Source organism: Muntiacus reevesi, chromosome 1 (assembly GCF_963930625.1).
Source record: "Muntiacus reevesi chromosome 1, mMunRee1.1, whole genome shotgun sequence".
NCBI lineage: Eukaryota > Metazoa > Chordata > Mammalia > Artiodactyla > Cervidae > Muntiacus > Muntiacus reevesi.
Window position 1 is genome coordinate 197,050,158 of NC_089249.1, and position 18,388 is coordinate 197,068,545.

General features: G+C 60.9%; 1 protein-coding gene across 1 annotated transcript in view; it reads left to right on the forward strand.

The window, feature by feature from the left end:
* Window positions 1–17,263, forward strand: part of MLLT1 (MLLT1 super elongation complex subunit) — a 63,511-nt gene extending 46,248 nt beyond the window's left edge. Inside the window, exons 5-12 of the mRNA XM_065917942.1 lie at window positions 1,791–1,916; window positions 5,579–6,133; window positions 9,999–10,086; window positions 11,535–11,643; window positions 13,801–13,900; window positions 14,138–14,209; window positions 14,503–14,574; window positions 14,779–17,263. Of these exons, the coding sequence (XP_065774014.1) occupies window positions 1,791–1,916; window positions 5,579–6,133; window positions 9,999–10,086; window positions 11,535–11,643; window positions 13,801–13,900; window positions 14,138–14,209; window positions 14,503–14,574; window positions 14,779–14,907 (1,251 nt within the window). The 3' untranslated portion in view covers window positions 14,908–17,263. The remainder of the gene's footprint in view (window positions 1–1,790; window positions 1,917–5,578; window positions 6,134–9,998; window positions 10,087–11,534; window positions 11,644–13,800; window positions 13,901–14,137; window positions 14,210–14,502; window positions 14,575–14,778) is intronic.
* Window positions 17,264–18,388: the final 1,125 nt, after the last annotated feature.

The following is an 18,388-nucleotide window of genomic DNA, read 5'->3' on the forward strand; positions in this document are numbered from 1 at the left end:
CCAGGACGCGGCGCTGAGCCCCTGCCTGCCCATGATGGGGGTGGCGTTGTTTGCTCTGAGGAGATGAAGACTCAGTGAGCAGCATCCAAACACATAAAACAGAGGGGAGGAGGCGGGGGAGGAGGTGCAGGAGGGAGGGAGGCCGCGGCTGCCGCGCTGCACTGCCCAGGGCTATCCTCGCCCTGGGGGTGCTGCCCAGAGAGCTGGCCTGCTGCCCAGGAATTTCTCACCCTTTGGGGCTGTGGGCTTCAGGCACCAGGCTGATGGCAGAGCAGTGCTGTCTGTTCTTAGGAGTCACCCGAGACCTCCAGGGGACTGTGGCTCCCGAGTCCTGAGTCCCAGTCCCTGTCCGCTGTGTTGGGGCACTGGGTCCCAGGTGGGCCGCCTTTCCCCTCTGGTGGTAGGTAGTCCCGGAGGCTGCCTGTGTTGATGTCCACATTGGCGCTGGAAGAACTGGAGGAGTGAGCTGTCTGTGAGCCACGAGGACTGCTCTCTGTGCAGCCCCTTCCCCGGGGTCCCGTGAGCCCTGTCGCTCCTTGTGTGACAATCAGAAGGCCTCGGCGGTGACCTGAGCCACTTACTGCTGGGCCGGGTGGTCGCCTGGCCTCCCGCGGTGTGTCTCGTCCTTGGCCCCGTCGGCAGTTGAGCTGCACAGAAGTAGAGGTTCCTTCAGCGGCAGGCGGTGAGATGGGTTCCTTTGGAGCCACGTGCTCCCAGGTTTTCACTGCGAGGCACGGACACGGGAGGCAGTCACGCGTGTCCTGGGACCGGGTCAGCCTAGGACCTTCCTCTGAAGGGATAGGAAATGTTGTAACGAAAGGAGAAGGGCTGTGGGTGGACAAACCGAGGCCTCCCGTGGCCCTGCCATTCTCCTGGGCTGCCCACTCAGTCATGTCCGAGTGGCCTTCATGTGTGCAGGTCCCTGAGGGCATGATCCCTGGGTGCCTGGAGGGGCCGACGTGTTCTGGGAGCCTGCTTCAGAGCGCGGTGGTCAGACAGGCTCCGACGAGCAGCGCCGCCTCGGGCCCTGCCACCCTCCTTTCAACCCGGCGTCCCCACGACTGTAGCCGGGTGTGACCTCAGCCTCCTCAGATGAAAGCTGGGGTTTGTTGGGGAACCCCAGATTCTCAGAGCTGTTCATGGTGCCTGTTCTACCAAGCTAAATGCTTTCTTTTTCATCATCTTATGCACTTTATTCTTCTGTTCTGGCTCATCACCGTCTGGAAGGCTCACTCTGAGTGGCTGGCTGCTGGTAGTGTCAGCTCGCTCTTGTCAGTATTTTGAAAACTTGCCCCCAGCCTTTTCCCACTTCGGCTGGGGCCATGGGAGCCTGACTGGAGCCCCTCCCAGCGGCACTCCAGCCCTCCCTCCTCCAGCCCGGCCACGCGCCCCCTGTCTGTCCAGCTCCCCCACCTGAGACTGGAGAGGAAGTCGGCACTCAACCTGGGTGCTGCCTCCACCACGCTGCCTGCTCTGGGTGTCTGGCTGGCTTTCCACCTGTCCCGGCCGTGCTTCTGGTTTGTCTTCGCCCTGTTGTGTGGGGCAGCTTGGCTTCAGCGCCTCCTCGTGCTCCTTTGCACGCTCCGCGTCTTCCAGCCGGCCCTCAGGCCCACCACACTCAGCCTTCCTGGGACCCAGCTTCTTCGCTCTCCACCCAGCACGCTTGGCTCCAGCGCTCAGCGCCCAGCCCCTCCCAGAGGGAAGCTCCCATAGCAGGCTTCCTCTTGCCGATGGGATTTCCAGGCTGCCTCCCTGCCCATTGATAACATCTGTCTCTTCTTTATCACTAGGTGATGGTAATTCCTGAAGGAGCAGAAACGGTGTCCAGGCCCAGCCCCGACTACCCCATGTTACCCACAATTCCACTCTCTGCCTTCTCTGACCCCAAGAAGACCAAACCGTCCCACGGCTCCAAGGTTAGTGAGGCGGCAGGCCCAGTCCTGGGGGCGCGCTGGGGCCCAGCGGCGAGTCCCGGCTCAGGGCGCCCCGCGTCAGAGCTGGACCTTCCATCCCCGGACTCACTCCCTTGGCCTCCTCTCGGAGCTCATCTCTGCCCTCCTGGCTGCTCTGCCCCTTGGTCAGGAGGCTGGCCTCCTCACAGACAGCCAAGTGATTGCAGGCTTCTCTCTGTTCCTCTTGAGGCCAAAGAGCCTGCCCTATTCTTCCTGCCACTGAATCAGAGGGCCTAGGACCACTGGGACAGAACCTGAGAGGCTTGTGTGCTGGGGGCTGTGGACCAAGTGCGTCCACTGCTGCTCCCTAGCGCAGCTCGGACACCCTCTCCATGGGGCTGTGCGCCCCTCCCTCGGCTGCTCTAGGCTCCACTTTCTGCTTTGGCAGCAGCTCTCTGCAGAGAGCTTACTTGGGGAAGGTCCAGGTGGAGCCATGCGGGCAAGCACGCTGTTTGCCCCAAGAAGAGATGTTTCATCGTCTTCTCTCAGTCGTCAGGCAGGGGTTGCTCTGCCCTCCCTACACCTCCCTCCCTGAGCCATCACAGCATGGCCTCAAGCCCTCGGGCTGGTACCGCGGTGGACACAGAAGTTCCCAAGTGTGCGTCTTGTCCCGCAGCCGCCTCAAACAGCTGTGTCCCCAAGACCGAGCTACGCCTGGCTCTTAGGGCAGCTGCCGATCATTCACTACCACCCAACCCGAACGTTTATCCACTTCTCGTCTTGGCAGGTTTCTTGCTCCACTCATGCTCGGGTGTCAGGGCCCTGGGGCACCCAAGGCGGGGCAGGTTGAGCTCTCAGGCCTTACAGCCTGATGCTTATCAGTAGCCTTGGAGGAGTGCCTGTCACCTAGGCAAGGTCGTCTTGGCACTTTTCACAAGACCACTAGGTCTCTGAATCTTCAGATCTCTCTGACTTAAGCCTCCTGGACGCATGAGGCCAGAGTCTCCAATATGGAGTGCGAGTCTGGGGTCTTCCCCATACTGGCATCTGTGGTCTTCTCTGACTTAAGCCTCCTGGACGCATGAGGCCAGAGTCTCCAATATGGAGTGCGGGTCTGGGGTCTTCCCCATACTGGCATCTGTGGTCTTCCCCTGAGCCTCTTGGGACTTATATAGAAGAAAAATTCTTACTCACGATCTTGGCAGCTTCTGTCTCAGTCACCCACAGTTGTCTAGAGGTCTGCTCAGAGTGGGAAGTGAGGGAATCGCCATCTCTTTCTGGCATGTCACTTGCGAGTCCCCTAGGAAGTGCCCTCTGGGTATTGAGGACATTGCAGTGGCCTGCCGAGCAGGGGCTGCTGGCAGCATCTCTTGCTGAGGTCTTTGAGACCCATGGGGCCCTTATCCCGGTAGTCGCACCTGCCATGCTCGGGGGGCCTACAGACTGGGGTCTGCGTCTCTATCCCTCCTGGTCCAGCGTCTTCCTGCAGCCCCAGGGGCTGCAACTCAGGGGGTCCCTGTGACGGTTGCTGCATATAGCTCTCCAACAGACACCCTCAGTCCTTCCCTCTTAGTCATCATCCTCTTCCTGCAGCTCAGGAGGCCCTGGCACTTCTCTCAAATGGGCTGTCTGCTGTCCGGACCTGTGGGCTGACTGGCAGAGAGGCTGGGGGGTGGGGAGACATGGCATGGGTCTTTGTAGGGCCCTGGGGCCGCTGAGAAGTCTGGCTGTTGTGGCCCCAGGTGGATTGGTCCCCGGTGGTCCTGTTCCTGCCCATAGGCCCCCAGAGGGAAGCCTAGAGCCTCCTGGGAGAGGAACAGGGCCCACTGCAGGGCACCTGTAGCTTCAGGCACCCCGCTTCTCCTTGTCCAATGTTGGTCAGTTGGTCTAGTGGGCCTTTGTTTCTCCAGCACTAGTCTCTTAGCCATTTGGGGTCCTTGCTGGCTTTGAGGACACGACTGTGGTGGATTTCACCCCAAGAGCTTCTGCGTCATGCTCCAGACTTAGTGTGTGATTTCAGAGAGCCTGTCCTCCTAGGAGCCTGTACAGAGCTCCTCCTGAGGAGGCAAAGCTGAGGCCCCTGCTAGGTGGGCAGATCCTAGATGGCGGGGAGGCTCTGCTGACTGGGGCTGGGGGGCTTTTGGTGGACCTGCCCTTGGGCTCTGCTCCATGTCTCAGGGCTGGGGCCGGGGGGCCCAGGCAGGCACGTGGATGCTGCAGGAATAGGCCAGAGTTGTGCAGGGGCCTCTGTTTCTTGCCTCCCTCCTTGGGGGAGCTGCTTGCTGGGAGTGGAACCCCGAGACAGGCCCCATTCCACAGCCAGCCCCCCAGGGGTAGCCCTTCAGACAGGCTTCTAAAGGGAGGCTCGTGATGTGAGTACCTCTTCCCACTACCATGGTGACGTGAGGGACACAGGGGCCGACTTCTCTCTAGGAGGCACTGAGGCCCCATGGCCCCGCAGGCCTGCCCCTGAGCCTCTGGTGCTGGTGCGGGACTCAAGTAGGTTGCAGGTGGCCAGGCTGTGCCGTCTCTGGGCTCTCTGCGGAGAGGGTTCTGTGGCTGCTCCCAGGGCTGTTAGAACAGGAAGCAGAGGCCCAGCTGCTGGCCTTCCCCTGGCTCACCTAAATCCCTCAGCATGTGGGGTGAGCTCCTTGAGTGAGGCTGCTCCTCCGCTCTGGTAGCTCTTGGTTTCTGGTGAGCTTGGGTCCTGAGAGCCTTGGTCCAGCCGTGCGCCTGTCCCGGGGCTGGGGGCCGAGTCCAGTTGCCCATCCCGCAACCCTGGCTGTGCGGCAGGTGCTGATGCGGTGTGGACTGGGTGTGGGCACAGCTGGCGTCTGATGGGGCTCCCGGCTGCCTGGGGGTGGGGGACGGGGTGCTCCCTGACTGCCCTGCCTGTCCTGCACCATCGCCTGGTGAGGTAGGTGGTCGTACTCCTGTTCAGAGGAAGCACAGGTGCGCACGCTTGGAGTCCCCCAACCTGACCTTCCTGGAGGCCCAACTCAGGGCTGCTTGCCGCCTCTGTTTCCAGTGGGAGCCCCCCGACCTGGCTCATTGACGCGAGTTCAGGCTCCACACTCAACCCTCTGAATTTCTGAGGTGGGGATCCTGGAATTACACGTGGTTTAGAAAAGCTGCCCAGGCGGCTTGGGTTCTCGAAGCCAGTTTTCACGCACAGCACCCAGGAACCCAGCAGGCATTCACTCAGTAAATGCGACTGTAGAGATCAAGGGAGATCACAGAGCCCCTGTGCTGCTATGCATTGGGGCCAGGCTGTCCAGTCGGGGGGCCACCTGGAGAGGCACCTGGCTCTGGTGGGGACAGGAGAGGGGCCCTCCTGCTGGAGCCCCCAGCCCCGTGCCTGGCAGCCTCTGACTCCCCAAGGTGCCTGAGGGGCGTGGTCAGTGTGGCTGGCCTGTGTGTATCTGACTCATGTGCACACTTCTTGAATCCCTCAGGGGAGTCTTAGCCTGTAGTCGCCCATGACCTGCTGACGTTTCCTAGCAGCTTTAAGGGACAGCTCCATTTAAAACTCTCACCTGCTGCCTTACTTTTTCAAAGCTTTATGGAAGATTTTCTCTAGCTGAGTCTGAATCAGGTGGATTACACTTTGTCGGGGTCGGGGGAGGCGGAGCAGGGCAGCCCTGAGATGCTGCGTGACTGTGTCCCCCTCCTGCCCGGCCTTGCAGGACGCCAGCAAGGAGAGCAGCAAGGCCTGCAAGGCCCACAAGGCGACCAAGGAGCACCGGGAGCGGCCGCGCAAGGACTCAGAGAGCCGGGGCGCCTCCAAGGAGCCGGAGCGTGAGCAGGCCCGGAGCGCCAAGGACGCGGCGCGGAAGCTGGGCGAGGCCCGGCCACCCAAGGAGGAGAAGGCCCCGCCACCCAAGGCTGCGTTCAAGGAGCCCAAGATGGCCCTGAAGGAGACCAAACTGGAGGGCATGTCCCCCAAGGGCGGGCCCCCCCCCCCACCCCCTCCCAAGTCTTCCAGCAAGAGGCCGGCCACTGCCGACTCACCGAAACCCAGCGCCAAAAAGCAGAAGAAGAGCAGCTCCAAGGGGTCGAGGAGTGCCCCCAGCACCTCGCCCCGCACCTCGTCTTCCTCCTTCTCAGACAAAAAGCCGGCCAAGGACAAGGGCAGCGCCAAAGGGGAGAAGGTCAAGGCCGAGAACGAGTCCAGGGAGATCAAAAAGCCCCCAGAAGTGGAGGAGTCCAACTCGGAGGACGAGGCCTCCTTCAAGACTGAGGTGAGGCAGCTCCTTCCCCACCCTTCTCCCCTCACCCACCCTGCCCTGGTCCTCTGCTCTTACCCAACCTGTTCTTGTCCTCTCTGCTGGCTCTGAGCTGCTCAAAGGTGACGAGGGGGTTGGGATGCAGGGCCCTGGGCTCCCACTGGCTCCATGGAGGTTTGGGCAAGCCTTCATGCTGCGCCAAGCCTGTTTCCTCTTCTGTTGGGGGGCGATGCAGCCGCCTCGTGAGAACTCTGTGGGGACGCGGGGTCCCGGTAGAGCATGATACTGGGTACCTGGGTTCACAGCTCTCCTTCGAACAGCCCCCTGCATGGGTGGGGACTCAACTCACCCGTGAGTGATTGTGTCCCACCGTCAATTCCTTCCCAGGGTGCCGCAGGCTCAGTTGGTCAGGACACCCCTTTCTGTCACTAGTGGTGAGGTATCCATGTGTGTTTTCATCCCACTTTCTAATCTGGGAACCAGAGGCCCTGGGTTCCTCCTGTGGCAGCATTTTCATACAGCTCTGAAGGTCACCGTCAGAGACAGCTTGAGCCACAAAGGAGACAAGAGCCAGGTATTGATTGGTTAGGCAGACCTCTTTGGCCTTGGAGGACCATGTCATCTCTGTGTGCTATTTGGCTTCTGGTAATTAGAGAAGAAGAACTTGGCTGGATGGATGATAGTTGGATGTATGGTTGGTTGAATGAATGGATGGATGGATGATGGTTGGATGGTTGGTTGGATGGATAGAGCGTTGGTTGGATGGATGGAGGGTTGGTTGAATGGGTATATGGTTGGTTGGATGGTTGAATGAATGTATAATTGGATGGATAATGGCTGGATGGTTGGTTGATTGGATGGAGGGATGGTTGGATGGTTGGTTGGTTGGATGGATGGATGGATGGATGAGTGATTGACCCCTTCACTTATATCACCAACCCCAGCCCTTAGTGACCTTTTATGGTTTCCGGCATCCTCATTCACTCTCAAAGGCAGAAGCTTTGCCTCCAACATTGCTGCTCGGAGCTCCACTGAGACTTTGAAAGTGGTTCCCAGAGATGAAGGCAGAGGTGGTTTGTGTCAGTAGCACTGATGTTATGAGTGTGTGGCTTCCAGGGGCACCTTGTTGGAAGTGTCTGGGGGTAACAGTTTGGCCTGGGGGTAACAGTGCATCCCCATTGATGAGGACACACATGGGGCTGATGATGTTGTACACCCAGTGCTTCTTGCACCCAGGAGACTGTCTGCCAGTGAACTTAAGGGTGTAGGACCCTGGAATGTCTCTCTGATGTCCAGGGCTGTCTGCCCCCTGTCTGCTGGAGGTTCTTCAGGTGCCTCATCTGGCATCTTTCTCCTCCGTCTGCTCAGACTGGAGCTCTGGGCAGGGTGTCCTTCCCTCCCGTCCACCTCGAATGCTTCCACCGAGGCCTTCTGTGCCCAGGGCTGGTGCACCTATGCTGGGAAGAGCTGAAGGCCTTCCTTCCTCTGTCCCCAAGCTGAGGGGCTCTGGCCCTGGGTGTCCACCTGACACCCTGTCCATCCTACTGTGGTGATCCTGAGCACCTGTGCCCCTGTGGGCTGCTCCCTCCGCCTGCTCGGGTGGGCTGGGTGGAAGACTGGCGTATCTAGCCTTGGCTGCATGAGACCGAAGGCTGGCATTGCTCAGGAAGCCTGGGGTTTTCTCCTGGCTGAAGAGACAGGTCTGCTGTGCTGAGAGACTTGTGAACCACAAGTCCAGGCTGTTTGAGATCCTGCAGCTGAGGCCTGGGCCTCAGCAGGATCCCAGGGGTCTCAGAGGCTGCTGGATGGTGACTCACACGTCTGAATGTCTCTCCTCACACCTGGGGAGACACAAATGTCCACAGTGAAGAGGGCAAGATGGCCTTCAGATCCAGCCCACCCCCCAGCCTCCCTTGCCTATTTCAGGCCATCCCGCTCTGGAGGCTGATGGCATCACTGCTGGAAAGCTCTGACCCTGCATGGAACCCAGGTCTCCCCCTCAACTTGTAGAGAGACCACAGCTCCTCATCTGTGTGTCGGGCCAGGACCCCAGCTCCTTCGGCTGCTCCTCTGTGGTCTCCTTGGCCATGGGGTCTCTTAAGTCACAGGCCCCAGAGTATGGGGACCACAGTAGGCCCTCTGCTCTCCTTCTGGACACCCCGTGTGGCCTGAGCCCTGGAGCCTCAGCAGTGCTCACAGCAGCCTCTTGAGGGCTCTCTGACCCTTGGGAACCATTAGGCTCTTGGGGTGGAAGCCACGTCCAGGTCCTCCCTTCCCTATCCCGTCCCTTGTATTCGTGCGGAAGGAAAAGGGTTGTGTGTGGCTGAGGAGTCCGCCTGGCCTGCCCTGGCCTGCACCCTCCCCAGCCTGCCTCGACCTCGACTTCCGACTTCCGTATGCTTAGCAGGGCCAGCAGGGCAGCTCTTCGGTCAGTGGGGAAGCTGAGGCTTAAAGGTGGGGCCTTGGTCAGTTGGTGAAAAGCCAGGCTCAGACGTAGGGACCCTGAGCCAGAATAAGAACTCAGGAGTCTGTGTGCAGGAGGGCTGTGTGGCTTCAGTGGTTGGGGCCGGGGTTCACGCTGGCCTGCGGTTCCCATCCCCCAACCCTCCCCCCCTGCCTCAGCAGACACTGGCCATCCGGGCTGGTTTCCCAGAGAGGGTCCCCAGGAACTAGCTTGAAGGTGGCCAGGGGGGATGTCGGCAGTGGCGCTGGGAGGCAAGGTGGGGCAGACCCCACGGGAGGGGACCCTTCACTCTTCAGTCAGTAAGTGTCCGTCCCTGGGCAGCGACTCCTTCTCTGGGTCTGCTGAGAGGAAAGGCCTGCGCCTTCCTGGGTCTCTGGGGCCGGGACTCCCGCCTGAGGGTCTTCTCTCCCGGGATTCAGCCAGGATCAAGGAGATGCTGCTGGCGCCTCCACCTGCCTCCCGGCCCCCCCCAGGTGCCAGGCCGCTCAGCTCCCCCAGACGGCTCCCGATGGCACGTGGGCACTCCATGCCAGCGGGCTTTCTGAGCTGTGGACTCTGCCCTTCTGCCCAGCAGAGCCCAGACTGGCCCCACCCCAGGCCCAGCTTGTACTCTGCTGCCCTATAGCCTGTCGGTTTCTCTCTCCCGAGGGCCCAGCGCAGACACCGCCCTCTCCTGGCTCATGCTCAGAGGTCCCGTCCCCATGCGGGCCTCTGGAGTTGGAGGCGCCGCGGCCCCAGGTGTCTCTCACCCCCTGGTCTCTAGGGCCTGGAGTCCCCATGTGGGCTTTTACTGCCCCCTGGTGGCCGAGTCAGGGTGGCCGGCTCAGGAGGTGGTGGAGAGGGTGTGACTGGCTCTGGGTGCAGAGGGGCCGCCTGAGTCCACCATGTCCACCATGTCACTGACCCACAGGCTCATTGTCACCTCAGGGGCACCCGGTGGCAAGGAGACAGCTTTTTGTCACTACTCAGCCTCAGGCTGTGAGGAGATGAGGGGTTACCCCCCTTTCCTGTTCAGCCTTCCAGCTGTGCTCCCACTGGAGCGGGCAGGGCCCACACGTAGCAGCCACACAAGCTGTCCAGCCCCTGCCTCGGCCCTGAACCTCCTGCCCAGGCAGGCAGGAGGACCAGCCACGGGCTGGAGATTTAATGTCCTTCAGGGAGACAAGAAAGGTCTTGGGTTGTGTTTTGAGTGCAAACAGCTGCGTCCTGGGACTGAAGAGGAGGCGAGGTGGGGCCATGTCTGGAGGGTGCTGGCACCTTGGCGACCTGTTGAGTGCACATCAGGGCATCCTGCCTGGCTGTCTCTGCCACCCAAGGGCTTGGCCATTCACTCCTTCTCTTCTCTTCAGTCTGAAAGCTGACTATTGTCCTCTCTCTTTTCCTGTCTGCCCCCCCCCGCCCTGCCATGTGGTGAAGTCCGCCCAGTCGAGCCCATCCAATTCCAGCTCCAGCTCTGACTCCAGTTCAGATTCGGATTTTGAGCCGTCTCAGAACCACAGCCAAGGTGTGTGCTGGGCAAGGAGTCAGTGGGGGTGACAGGCTCCCTGACCTCTCCAGGGGCCAGCAGGGCACTGGGCCTGTTATGGAGGCAAGGGGTTCACAAGGAATTTCCCGAAGCTGTTGACTCGCTGGGGGCTTGCTCATGTACACCCAGAGTCTGCAAGCTGCCTCCAGAACTGGAGAAACCTGAGGGTAGGGTGGCTCCAGCCTGTGCTAAACTTGCCCCAGGGCTTCCTTTTAGGATGCAGTTTGTCACATGGGGCCTCCCAAACTGGCCTGGGTCACCTGGCTGCCGACTGTCCCTCTCCCGGGCCCTCAGCTTTGTCCATCTGCACAGAAGGGCTTTGAGCTGGGCTTTGGGTCTGTGGTAAAGGGCTCTGTTCTGACCTGAGCCCTGCCCTTACCAGGCCTCTCCTCTCCAGTCCTACCAGATGCAGGGTCCTTGCCTCTGCTGCCCCCAGCCAGCCAAGGGCTCCAGCCCAGGCCCCCTTGGCAGCCTGGTCCCTGCAGGTCTCCTGGGGTGCTTGAGGGGAGGTGGCCCAGTCAACCCCTGCCCACCCTCACACCGGAAGCACTTCTGGTGGATCACACTGAGAATTTCCTCCACAGCCTGGAGCCCTTTTTGAGGGTGGGGGAGTGCTGGAGGAGGTGAATATATTGAGGTGGGGGGCTGGGGGGCTGACATAAAGACACAGTCCCGAGGGGGCTGGGGGATGGGGTGCTCCGAGCCCACACTCTCTCCAAGGGTTCTTATCTATGGGGAAGGGAGGGGGAACCTGCCATGCGGGGTCATGTGACCAAGGTAATTGAGGGCTTTGTGTCCCTTTGTTGCCTCGGTAACAGGAATATAAACCAAGATGCCGTCTGTAGGGGATTGGAACTGAGTGTCTCTGGAGAAAGGAAGGACGGTGGGATGGAAGCCTTTGAGGGGGCTGCCAGCTGCTGAGGAGGCTGCCAGGGGGCTGGGCAGGCTCAAGTAGGGGCACGGGGGGTAGGCAGGGGTGGTGGTGTGTGGTCCATATCTCGGGCCATCTTGCCCTTCTTGGCCAGGACTGGTTCGTGCTGCCTCCAGGCAGAGCTCTGATCCCAGCGCCCAGAGCAGAGGGGGGCTGTCCTTGCCTTGGCAATGGAGGGGCCCTGCGTGCCTGTCTCAGGCCAGGGGCCGGAGGCCTGTGAGCAAGGCCAGGAAGGTAGGGGCAGCGGGGGCCAGGGGTCCCTTAAGGAGGAGGTGGCCACAGGGGCAGTGCTTGGAGATGGGCGGCAGTCCCCACCTGGCCAGAGGAACCTCCAAGGTGGGTTTGTGTGGGTGCGTCTTAGGGGTTCTGGCATCAAGAAACTATGTGGCCCTGGGGGTGGAGGGGGCTCTTGGGCACAGGTGGGGCCCTGAACCCCCTTCTCTCACTTTCCCTCCCTTCCCCTCTTCCTCCCTTTTGCCCTCGCGGCTCTCCCCAGGACCCCTGCGCTCCATGGTGGAGGACCTGCAGTCCGAGGAATCTGATGAGGATGACTCTTCGTCAGGCGAGGAAGCCGCCGGCAAGACAAACGCAGGAAGGGATTCCAGGTGCCCGGCCAGTGGGGAGGAGCGGGCATGGGGGCACTGGGATGGGGAAGAGAGAGCCCACTCGGGAGCCCTACCTGGGCATTGAGGGGGCCTGGGGGCCTCCTTCATCTCAGTGCTGGAGAGTGTGGCTGCGGAGTGGAGGTAGGGCCAGCCACTCCGGGAAGAGTCCCGTCATCACCTGAGAAGGGGGCCAAGGTGGTGCCTAACAGCCTGACCTGGGCCCAGGCGTATGCCAGCGGGGCCTGGTTTCTCTGCTCTTGGCCCAGGCAGGGGTCCTTCCCCAGGTGGCCGGCGCTGGGCTGGGACACACTGAGAACTGTCCTTGGACCCTAAGTGGGAGCAACTGTGGCCTGGGGAAGGGCCACGTGGCCTTCCACCCAAGTGGAGTGAGCCGAGACACCTCCTCCGGACACCCCTGGGCCTGGGAGTGTGCCCACCTCAGGGATTGCTGTCTGTGCTGGCCTTGGGCCCAGGCCTTGGGGCTGGGCAGACTCAGGGTCAGCAGCTTAGTCTGGGTCCAGTCCTTTCTTCCAATGAGGCCAAGCCCTTCTAGCCTCTGGGGCTCTTTTTAAGGTGGGCTGGTCACTCGGTCTCACCCAGCAGGCAGGGCAGTGAGCAGCAGGTGCTCATTGTTCTGTGCTGGTGTTGCTCGTGAGAGCCGCCGTCCTGGGGGCTGAGGCTGTGGGAACGGCTGCTATAGGAGCCTGGGCTCCCTGGGCAGGACGGCAGGGGATGGCGCTCAGAGGGATGCCCCTCCTGGGCAGGGGAGGGGGGACGGTGACCCGCCCGAGACGGGACTAGTGGCAGCGGTTCCCGCCTGGGTGGTGCTGGCGACTCTTGAGTGCGAACCTTAGTATGGACCCTGAGTGTGGATTCCAAGTGTGGATCCTGAGTATGGATCCCGAGTGTGGATCCTGCTGGAAGTGGGTGTAAGGGGCTCAGGGGCTGGTGAACGTGCACCTGCTAATGGGGGCTCAGGTGGCAGTGCCAGGGCTGAGTGAGCGTCAGAAGATGTCTCACTGCTGGGTTGAAGGGGTGCAGGTGAAAAGCAGGATGGGGCTGCCTGGGGCACTGCATCCATCAGGAAAGGGGCCCCATGGACCCTAACGCTGGTGCCCAGCCGCGGCCTGGTAGAGACAAGGCGACTCCTGGGCATGCTCACCAGCAGTTCCTCTCAGGTGAGGAGATGAACTGTCTGCTTCACCCTGATACTCTGCCTCTGGGGAGGTAGGTGGTGGGGAGAGCAGAGGACTGGAGCCAGGGAAACGGGCAGGCCTGGCCTCGGGACACATGAGGCAGGAGCCCCTGAGGGTCAAGGCTGCGGCCAGCATTCTGGCCCTGCCTTTACGCCAAAGCCCAACTCAGCAGGAGAGAGGCAGCAGGCAGGAGCGACCATATACCTGATGGACTCTGCCCAAGGGTGCTGTGCGTTGCCACCCAGAAGCAGTGGGAGGAGGGGAGCTGGAGAGGGGCTCCGTCTGCACCGCCTGCTGAGCTGTGGGGGAGGGGTTTCTGGAAAAGCTAAAGGAATGGACCAGCTCTTTCCATCCAGACTGAGGGCGGTGTGAGCAGAGGGAAGCGGCTGTCAGGTGCAGGCTGGCTGGGGGCATCAGGCAGCCACACCCTTCCCTCTGTGAAGGGGCAGCCCCCAGGAGGTGCGGACTGGAGCCCCCCAGGAAGGGATGGGCGCCTGAGGTCACCACTTGGGCACAAAGGGCCCTGTGTCCTTTTCTCCCGGGGTGTCAGGCTGAGGTGGAGCCATGTCTCTCCTGCAGGCCCCTCCACCCATACAGCAGTGAGCGTGGAGCCCACCCACCTGGAGTTCTGACCTCAGAGACACACAGGGACCCAGGGGCACACAGAGACCCAGGGGCACCCCAGAGACCCAGGGGGACCTCAGAGCCTCACAGGGCGAGCATGCTGATCTCTGGGTTCCTTGCTCTTTGACGGCAGCTCAGAGACTTTCTATTAAGTTGGCAGTGGCTGTCTGGAGCTGGGTGAGGGGGTCTCCGAACCTGTAGGGGGAATGCTGAGTGCTGGCCTGTCCCCAGGGAAGGGCTGAGTCCATCCCAGAGCTTCACTGGGGGTGTGCTGGGCAGGACTGCCTCCCTGGAGCTCTGGGTGGCCAAGGCTTAATGGGGCCATTTCCACGTTCAGGTTGAGCTTCAGTGACAGCGAGAGCGACAATAGCGGAGACTCCTGCCTGCCTAGCAGGGAGCCCCCTCCGCCCAAAAAGCCACCTCCACCCAACAGCAAGGTAACCTCCTGGAGGCCAGCTGAGGGTTGGGCCTGGCATTTGCCAAGTCTCTGAGGCTGAGGGTGGGGGCACAGTAGAAGGTGAGCTCACCTCTCAGGTCCCAGTAATAGTCTGCTCCCTGGGATGGGCTACCCTTACTGTCGGGTCCAGGGCCAGAGGAAGGACAAGGTGGACCCAGTGGGGGCTGGGGAAGGGGGCACAGGCCAGCACTCGCACAGACTGGGGTTCACCTCACAGGCATCAGGCCGCCGGAGCCCAGAGCCCTGCAGCAAGCCAGAGAAGATCCTTAAGAGGGGCACCTACGACAAGGTAGGGACCGGGACGGTGGGGGGCTATGGCCAGGTGGGGCCGGGACGGTGGGGGGCTACGGCCAGGTGGGGCCGGGACGGTGGGGGGCTACGGCCAGGTGGGGCCGGGACGGTGGGGGGCCTACGGCCTGGTGGGGCTGGGATGATTGGGCACCTATAATAACATAGTACCCGGGGTGGGGTGGGATTACGACAAGATGGGGCTGTCGTGTTGGAGGGCGCCAGCCTGGAGCTGCCTGGGTGTGGCGCGGGTTGGGATGGGCAAGTCACCCCTGAGTGCCCCTCTGCCCGCAGGCCTACACTGATGAGCTGGTGGAGCTGCACCGGAGACTGATGGCCCTGCGGGAGCGCAACGTGCTGCAGCAGGTATGGACAGATCCCTGCCCCAAGACTCCCAAGGGCTTGGGTCTCAGAGGAGTCTTGGGTGGGATGCTCTCCAGGCCCATGGGCTGCGGACCCCCTTAAGCAGCCCTCAGGAGCTGCCTCCTTTTCTTTGAGGACCTGGTGAGGGGCGGGGGCCACCCCAGCCCAGCATCCTGCCCATGAAGCCTCCCTGCCCGCTCCTTCCAGATTGTGAACCTGATCGAGGAGACTGGTCACTTCAATGTCACCAACACCACCTTCGACTTTGACCTCTTCTCCCTGGATGAGACCACCGTGCGCAAGCTGCAGAGCTACTTGGAGGCCGTGGCCACATGACCCTGGGCCGGCTGCCGGGCCGCAACCCTGGGGTCCTGGGAGGCCACATCCGGGCCCCGCCTTCCCCCTTCTCTCGACTCACCCGCCCGCAGCACTGCCTTAGTGACCGCCCTGTCCTTGGCCCACATGGCCAGCTGCACTTTCCTCATCGGGAGCCCTGGGGCAGAGGGGGGCCAGGCTGGCGCTGCTGCTCCCCGACACCCAGGGCTGTTACCTGGGCCCCCCTGGGAAAGCGGCTTTTGCTGGAGGTGGCACCGGGCCTCACTCCTGAAGGGGAGGAAGCGTGCCCTGTGTTGGGGGCCTGGCTCCACGGTGGGGCATGTGGCACAGTTTCACTGCCCGGGCCCTCTGAGCAGCGGGGGCCCTGCCTCCAGTCTCTCCAAACGGTTCAGAACACACCCGCCGTGCTCCAGGACCTCAGAGGGCCCCCGCTGCACCTGGACGGGCCCCACCCACCCTCCCGTGAGCTGACACGGTTCCGTGTCGGCTCTCACTGTGCTGGGACGCGAGCTGTATAGTCCTCTCCCTGTTATATATGTGTCTGCACTCTAGGTACCGCAGCGGGTTCCAGGTGTGTGTTTCCGTGGCAGCAGTGCACGCTGGGGGGTGGGGGGTGTGTAAGGCGGGACTTGTAGGTTAAGATGTCTCCACTGGTCTTGTTGTCGTCGGGCTGGAGGCCGAGCCGGAGCGCCAGCTGGCCCCTCCAGGGGTAGGAGGACGCCTCTCCCTTCCCCCGGCCGGTGAACACTACGCACCACCATCTCCGGAAGCAGCCCCCGGCCCGGGGCTCGTCCTCTTCCTCCTTCCATAGGATCCTCTTCCTTCTGTTGACCGAGTCTTCAAACTTTGAAAAAAAAAAAAACATGAGCTTTTGCCAAATAAGACGGGATAGTTTGTGGAGTGTTTTGCGGAGCGTCAGGACTCAGAGCCAGAGCCAACCCCTCATGCCTGGGCCCCGGCGGGCAGCAGGCCCTCCCACCCCTGCGAGTTGTGCCAGTCCAGGGCCAGAGACCCAGCGCCTTGCACGCCTGAAACTCTCCAAGGGCCAAGCCAGCTCCTCCTCCCCACCCAGGCCGGAACGTCCTTGTGGGGAAACTCCTGGGCCTGGGGGCCTGTTTGTCAGCCTCTACTCTCCCAGACCTCGACTCCAGGCTCCTCTGGCCCCCACCGGCTCCAGCAGAGGAGGCCTGGACCAGAGCTGGGCTCACCTCCTCCCCCACCGCCGTTGGATGGCCCCTTTCTTCCCGGTTTGTGAGTACTCACGTGGGGTGCGCCAAGCCCCCCTTCCCTGTGGTCCCTGAGCATTGTCAGTGCTCCAGTTTGGTCTGTCAGGCAGACCCCCAACACTCCCTCAGGAGCCCCGCCTCCAAGGCTTCCCCAAAAGCCAGCCTTGCTGGTGAGACCCCAGGACCTGGGGAGGCCCAAGAACTTTCCGAGGAAAACGCCATGACTCCTCGCCACCTGCTCTGAATCTCTCCCAGCCCCACTGCCTCGAGGTATCAGGAAGAGGGCAGGCTGTGTGGCAGGCTCTGTGCCGCCACCCATTTCCCCAGGCAGGCCAACAATACTCCGAAGTGGGGCACCTCTCCTCTGGAAACTAAGACATTGGACAGAAGGGACCGGCCTGAGGGCAGCAGCTGCTGGGCCCTCTGTGCACAGAGGCCACCAGGGTCACGGGTGGGAGCCTCAGTCCAAGGGCGCTAGTCTTTTTCCTTCTCAAGGAGCTCCTGACTTGGTGACTCGGGCAGCTCTCTGTTCAGGAGCTGGGCTCTGCACCGGAGGCAGCTAGAGGAAGGCTGGGCTCGTGGGTCTGCCGTTAGCAGCAGCAGCAGCAGCAGCAGCAGAAGCTGGCCCTGCCTCTGATTTCCAGGGCCTTCAGAAGCACCAACCCATTTCTGTTACCTCCTCTGGCCAGAAGGCCCCTGCGCTGTCCTCTGGACCTACTCTGGGCTCAGCGCTGGCCCTGCAACCACCTGATGGATGTGCCAGGCAGCCAGGGCCCTGGCCATGGCATTCCCAGCTGCTCCTCCACCCCAGCCCCAGCTGCCCGGCAGCTGGGCCCACCAGGGCTCTGGGGAACACTTCCATAGGAAGGGCCGGCACTTTGTGATGGCCGCGTGTTTAGTGTTAACCCCCTTGCCCCCAGTGCAAACCCCCGTGTTTTGCTCTCTCCTGAACAAAATGTAAACCGACGCCTGAAAGCGAAAGGTATCGAATACCTTTCTTACCCACAAGGGTTTTTTGTTTTTGTTTTGTTTTTTTTACAAAGAATGTGTCTCACTAGGAACTAGGACACTCATCAACCTGAGACCAACTCCTGGATAAAAGGAATAAAGGAGAATCGTGTTTGTAATAAGTCACAGGATTGTTTCTGTCCTGAGTTTCAAACTTTTCTTTTTGTTAACTTGTGAAATTATGGAGGAGTTTTATAGAAAAAAAAGTGAAATAAAGTCAGACGGGAACGCAGAGCTCTGTGTAGGGCTTTGTGCGTCTGCTTGGTTTGCTCTGTCGTGGCGTTGGTGAGTGGAGGCACAAACTCCCACGGGGACCCTTCTCTCCTCTCCCTGTCTCAGCGTTTCCAGGTGGACGACCGGGAAGAGGAGAGGGGGTTGGAGCCAAGCGAGGTGGGCAGCAGGAGTGGGTGCAGGGAGTGTGAGCAAGGCTGGCATCCCAGAGGATATAGATGGCACAACCAGAAACCTGAGAGGTGCAAGGTGGCAGAGAGTGAACTCTGCCATCCTGATTTTGATGGTGTGTTCTTTCCTTGAAAGCAGGGAGCAAATTTTGGGTTGAAAAGCAAGCCTGACCTCAAAATATGGATGAATGGGTGGGTGAGTAGATGAGTGAGTGGATAGATCATGGGAATAGGTGAGTGGATGGATGAAAACCAGACAGAAAATGTGGGCAAAGACATCCTTTGTGAGGTGCCAGGGTGCTTGTCATCCAGTTTGTCCATGGAATTTGCTCTGGACTTGGTGTGGCAAAGCTGAGTGAACCCCAAGGAGACAACTCTCCCAGGCTCTATCTGAGCAGTCTTGTCCACCCTGGGGGCTCCAGTCCTACCAGAGGGACAGAAGATTCATTCCAGAATGGTCAGCATTGGCCAGTACCCTCCAGCCACTCTGCCCACAGCAGGTGATTAAAATCACTTCTGTCAGTTGGCAGCCACTTGGGGAGACAGCTGGCCACACCAGGGTACTCCAGATAATTTTGTCTGTTTTCTAATCAGTAGCCAGAATTTCCATTTTCAGCATCCAGGCTGTGCCCTCCCTGCCCTGTCTTTCCTACCAGGGATTCTGCAGGCCTTTTTGGGCCAGTTTCTCATCTGAGCTCCTGAATTAGGGACACAGAGTGAAAGAGGGTCTAGAATGGTTCTCAGACACCGCCCCACCCCCTTGCCCCACCAACACACACATACACAGAGTAAAGGACGACTGTGTATAAAAATACGGTAGGGTTTGCTACAAACCAGGTGTTGGGC